Source organism: Anser cygnoides, chromosome W (genome assembly GCF_040182565.1).
Source record: "Anser cygnoides isolate HZ-2024a breed goose chromosome W, Taihu_goose_T2T_genome, whole genome shotgun sequence".
In the NCBI taxonomy this organism is placed as follows: Eukaryota; Metazoa; Chordata; class Aves; order Anseriformes; family Anatidae; genus Anser; species Anser cygnoides.
In genome coordinates this window covers 5,183,774-5,189,773 of record NC_089911.1, presented here as the reverse complement: position 1 = coordinate 5,189,773, position 6,000 = coordinate 5,183,774, and the positions used below count along the sequence as shown (strand labels likewise).

At 43.3% G+C, this 6,000-nt stretch overlaps 1 protein-coding gene across 5 annotated transcripts in view; it reads left to right on the top strand.

Moving 5' to 3' along the window:
- Positions 1-1,414: 1,414 nt before the first annotated feature.
- Positions 1,415-6,000, top strand: part of LOC125181538 (zinc finger RNA-binding protein-like) — a 47,317-nt gene continuing 42,731 nt past the window's right edge. For 3 of the 5 annotated variants that reach the window (XR_010827348.1, XM_066987379.1, XM_066987378.1), the window contains exons 1-2: positions 1,415-1,626; positions 1,979-2,063. Coding sequence is in view for 4 of the 5 variants with exons in the window: in XM_066987379.1 (XP_066843480.1) it covers positions 1,437-1,626; positions 1,979-2,063 (275 nt within the window). In the remaining variant the exon portion in view is untranslated. The other 2 variants (XM_066987381.1, XM_066987380.1) reach the window with 1 other exon arrangement.

Genomic DNA, 6,000 nt, shown 5'->3' with positions numbered 1-6,000 from the left:
TTTTGTCCAGACTAATACACAATATTTAACCATATATATATATATTTTTTTTTTTTACCATCTCCTCCAATTTTGAGATTATTTTTCCAATTTCTTATAATTCTTCAGGAAGAACTTTCGGTAGGCACTCCCCCAGGGATATCTCCCTGTCCCCTGGAACTCATATTTCCCATTTTTCCTATTCTGGAAAATGGGGGTGTACTGCCAAGCACTTCCCCGTGCAAGGGCTACCGCACACCTATGAGTTTACCAGATTCCCTGGTGTACTTCCGAGCACTTCCCCGTGCAAGGATTACTGTACACCAAATTTCCCTGGTGTACTGCCAAGCACTTCCCCGTGCGAGGCTTACCGCACACCAAATTTCCCTGGTGTATTGCCAAGCACCTCCCTGTGCAAGGGCTTACCATACACCAAATTTCCCGAGACTCTTCCTTCCTCTCCCTTATCTCACGCTTCGTCCGTCTCCGGCCGCGCCCCTCGCGGAGCTACGGAACCGCGGATCAGGACTCCACACTCGCTTCGTACAAAAGTACGTCTCAATCACACATCACACATCACACAGTCTCACCCGACCCCCAAGGCAATACTTAATATTTCTTACCTTGGTCTGTGCACAGAGTTACCGGATCAATTCTTAAAACCCGGAGTGCCTACCTTCTTCCTTTTCCCCACTACTTCATGGATCCTGCCTCTTTAATCAGTCTCGGGCCCTCTGTCAGCTCTCCGCAGAACCGCCACCGCCGATGCACAGGACCGCTGAAATCAGCGGGGCATGCCTTCCTGCTGCTGCGGCGGTGGGGCTCCCCAGTAGGTGACTGGATCCCGGACGAGCCCCCAAATTGTGAGAAACACTCCGTAGCCAATAACTTAGGCTCAGGCGAGGATCTCAGTGAAGTAGTAATTTATTCGCGATTGCAATGGCGGGCGCCCCACAAGCAGGAGAGCGCACCCACTAGTTCCAAAAACACAGTTTATATACTTTTTGATGACAGGACCCTCCCCTGTTTCCCCACTGGAGTGGGTAATCCAGGTTCACAATCTATCTGATGCTTCACAGACAATGCCTGGCCTTCAGTTGCCGGCCTGTTTTTGAGGTGGTAATGTTTTCTCCCCTTATCTGGCTTGACTTAACATAGTGATTTTCACCTGATTGCTCTAAGGAGTCTGGTTGTCTGCATTTTAGGAGGTCACCTGCTGAGCTTTCTTATCACTGTAAGCATATCTCAATACCACATTCCTTCCTTCTATACAATGTAACACTGCAAAAACAACATTTCTATTCCCACATGCCTGCATAGGCAGGAATGAGAAATCGGCCCTATAGTTTGCCATATAAGTTAAGGGGTACGTCTGTGGTGTGATTATGGGCGCAAAACACGGTAATGGAGGGAATAAGGAGGGCGGTACATGCAGCACTCCCTCCCGCCCGGGCCTCATGGAGCAGGACTACACTTCCCAAGAGCCTTTGCACATCCCGCGCATGCGCGGCAGCTCCTGCGGCGTCAAGCACGCCCTTCTGCGGGCGAGGGCAGCAATGGGCCGAACTACAGCTCCCAGCGGCCCCTCGCACATCTCGCGTGTGCGTTCGGCGCCGGCCCGGCCGCATTCCGCTGTTGTCGCCGGAGGTGGGTGGGGACAAGGGGGTGATTGTGGTCGTAAGGGGGAGGGGGGGGGAGAGTTGAGACGAGACGAGACGTCACGTCACGTCGTTGCTGCCGCTACCTCGGACTCATGATTCCTATATGCCCGGTAGTTTCGTTCACCTATGGTAAGTAACAGCGCTTGCGGGGGGCGGCTGCGAGGCGGGGGAGGGGGGAAGTGGGGGTCCTGAGGCACCGCATTTCACTAGGCGCTGCCGCGCTCCTTCTGTCTCTTGTCCGTCTGTCCACTTCTCTTACCCCCCGCCTTCTCTCCCTTCTTCCTCCTGTTATGGCCCCGTCTGCCGCCGCCGTCTCTTCTCGGTTACCGCCGCCGCAGTGCCCAGCCGGCTGGGAGAAGATGCCAAAATGGCTACCGGCAACTACTTTGGATTCACCCATAGTGGGGCTGCTGCTCAGTACAGGTAACTGTCGCCACTCTTCCCTTCCCCACCCCGCCCTCCCTCTCTTCTGGCCGGGCCCGCAGCCCCCTTCTCCCCTTTTCTGTCCCTGAGGGGGCTCTCCCCGCCCCCTCGGGGGGAGCCTGTGGCTTGCCGCCTTTGCCTGTCCCCCTCTGGGGGCCTCTGCTGCACCCCGTCTCCCCGGGTTGGTTGTGCTAGGGACCTCGCTCGCCCGCACTGCCGCGGGTGTTTGCTTATCCTGCTGCCACCCGTGTCCCCTGTGGTGTGGGGGTGGAGCGGTGGAGCTGGGCACCACTGAGGAGGAGGAGAATCAGTGGCAGCATCAGGGCTCAAGGTCCTTAATTTAAAATGGCTACTTGCAGTCAACAACACCAGAGAGTTACTGCCTGATGCCCTGGGCTCTTCTCCTTCAGTTCCAGGGAGAATGGGGCTTGCTCCCTAGGTCTTTGCTTTCCCCTCTGTCAGAGTGGGAGGACAGAATCCTTTCTAATGTATGTCAAAATGACACCAGCCCAACCTATGGAAGACTGGATGAGTAAGGCAAGAGCTAAAGCTCCAGAAAATACAGGGGATGGTCCTATTCTACTGAAGCAATGTTATAATTAATGTTCTGTCTGAGAAAATAGAGAATGTACTTTCAGGGCCAAGCAAGCACCTTTTAAAAAGATTTTCTTATTTGGATATCTAGGACCAGGGGCAAGTCTTAGAGTGGAGCTCAGGGACCTGAAACTGTACCGCTTTTATGTATTATGACATACTCCCTTAAATCTTGGTATCTTTGTGCATCAAAGATGTATTAGAGTTGGGGGAAAAAAAGTAATAATTGGTAGCATCTGTTGTCTCTTTCTGAAATGAATGTATTTAATTTGGCAAAAAAAATAAATAACTAGTAACATCTTTACATTTTTAATTTGTATTTGAGTAGCACCTTGAAGCCAACATTTGAATCCCCATTATTTGTTTCATATATCTCTAATAAAGGTCATCTTCGACACCTAAATTTGACTAATGGGAAAGACAGAAGAATAAAGCAAATATATCGGAGATTATTAACAAACAAATGCAAATGTGTGCTACTGTTAACCAGCTAGTCAAACTTGCATATCTGGTGTAGTTTCAGGACAGTACAATTTCATGGAGGTCTTGCAGTGACACTCAAGTTGGTGCATGTGTTCTTTCCTGGAAATGGACGTAAAATGCATTTATTTTCATTTACTTCCAATGTTGAATAGTTAAAGGAAGGGATTAAACTTAGCACGTCTTCTAGTTCTTTTAAGATGAGGTGCTCACGGCATATTTGTGTTACTTGACAGTTATAGTGAAATTTGAAACTGGATCCTCATGGGATGTAGAACAGTTTTTAAATAGCATAGAGGATTTTCTTTTCTTGATAAGAAAATAAATGATCTTTAAGTGAATAATAAACTATGAGATCCATATGACTGCAGTTATGAAGTGGAGATGAATTTTTTAAATTATTTTTCCTTTTGTTGTGGAGCTGAGGAGATGTATAGATTTAAGAACCCGAACAACTCAGTTGGAGTTTCCTTTTGCATTGCAGTATTAAAGTATAATTGGAATAAAGTTCAAGTTCAGAACTCTTTTCCTAGTTAATCATAAATGCGTTCTTGAGAAAATGGAAAAACTGATCAAAAGGTTTTTCCTTTCCTATCACAAGTATATCAGTAAGACTCTGTGTTCTATAAATGGTTTGTATGTGTATCATGTCTGAGTGTGATGAGAGACAGTGATTGGTGTTCAAGTGGTCTTTTCATAAGAGAGAAATTTAATATTTTGAGCAAAAAACACAAATTGCTTAAAGTATCTGAAAGGGGGTCTTACCTTCATAAAGCGGGTTTGACAGGTCCTTAGTAGCTTATTTACTGAGTACTACAAAATGTATATTCTACTTTAGCATATTTTAGAGGTAATGGCATCAAGGTAAGATAATTGAAGATGTAATATTGCAACAAGCTCTTTAAGATTGTTACCAGTATTCAAAGTATCATAACATATAAAAATAATAAAATTCCTGTCTCATTAGAGAACAGGCTTGTAGAGAATACAAATGAATGTTTATCTGCTAGCTATCACGAAGGTGGGCCTCATAACTCTACAGTAGACTTTTTCTGGCCACAGAACTACTCTGTGGTTTTCAAAAAATTGATCAAAACAGCAGGTTGTTTTAGGAGAGTAAATTAGACGCTTGCAACTGCAGACCTTTTTTTTTTGACGTAGGCTTTTTAGAAGTTTTACTCCTGTGGGTATTATAGAATGCAACAAATGTTCATAATAAACATGATTAGTCACACTTTTGGGTTCTCTTGACAAAATGGCCGTCAAATTCTGATGCATTGGGAGAACTTCAGGATAGAACTTTAAAAGGAATCTCAGTGCTTCTTTATGATGATTTATAGAATCCTGTTGATTTCAGCACTTCAGTTAAGTGCAAAAAAGTCTTTGCAGTTCTTTTTAGATATAGGCCTTACTTGGAATATCTCAAAGTGAAAAAACTGTTAAATCTTCAGTTGAAAACATGCAGATGGGGGAAAAAAAAGAACTTTGCATCAGAAAGTAGAGAGTCTAAATAGTTTGAGATATAATTTCAAAGGAGAAAATCCGACATGCTAACTAAGTGATATTTGAAAGGTGTTTGCAATAGAGGTTTTCCATGCTTAATTGTAGACTCATAGATGACCAGAATGAAGCCTGTTGGAATTCTATTTGCTCAAAACGATAAGTCGAATTTGCTTTAATGGTAGTTAAGATGCAATGTATTAGAAGTGTTGGGCTCAAGGAAATAGCTTTGTAACATCAAGAAATGAAAAGATAATTAAGCTATTATTGGTATAGAAATTACTATGCATCTTCCTATTATTCTAGGTTGTTTGTGGCCATGGTGGATCACTTAAATACTCTCCCATCCTTCGTGTGCTGGGTGAATGATTGGTAGCTGCTCAGATGTTAGAACTTGGGTTTGGGAGATTCATGAGCAGAGTGTTCAGGAGTTGATAACATGTTTACTGTTGTAACATGTAAGCAGTATAGCTCCTGAAATGACTAGATAAGAAAGGGAATAGATGTCTTTATTTGCTCATAAATATTAGTTTTCATAAAGCACGTTTGAAATCTTACCTTATTTCATACTTAAGGGCAGAAAAAGAGCTAAGTGCCCTTTAAACCTATAAATAATGGATTAGAAGCATTCTTGTTTCTTTTAGTGTTGTTACTGCATAAAATTTCCTGCTGCCCGCTTCATTTAGAATTCTTCTATGAACTGCACATCAATAATATCATGACTTAATGAGAGAAGAATTAGATTATGCAAATACCCATACAGGAAATTTCTCTGCAATAGCTTTACTTTCTGTTGATGGTGGTATTAGGACCTAACATAAATCTGCATGCAGTGCAAAACTCATCTGTTACTTATATCAGTAACTGTATTAATCTATTTAGGAGTCTGAAATAAATGTGTAATTTGGTGATACCAGTCCTCTTCTCTTGTGTGCGCACACTCCATAACTCACATGAACCACTGCGTATCTCCAATTTGAAATGAAGAGCTTAATATTGGCTTGTCTTTCACGTGTAAAAAACAATATTCACATTCTTGATTTGGTGCTGTAGAGTTATTGTTACGCTTTTATTTTAAAGTTGGCTGATTGAAACATGGGGATGCTGGTGGAGAGATGAGAGCATTGAGAAACATTTGGATAGAGAAGTGAGCTTTTCTTTGCTTGCAAATGTGATGGTCTCATTTAACCAACCTTGTGTTAAAATTTTGGTTTCAAGAAGATAGAGTAACTCTTCGAATTTCATCTTAGTGATGTTCTTACCAAGGCTCTGATGTAATGAGACAGGTGGGAGATCCTTGGGTAGTTAGGAGTGATTTGTTAACTTTAAATTGCCCTCAAGTAGTGTGAATATTATACATTCA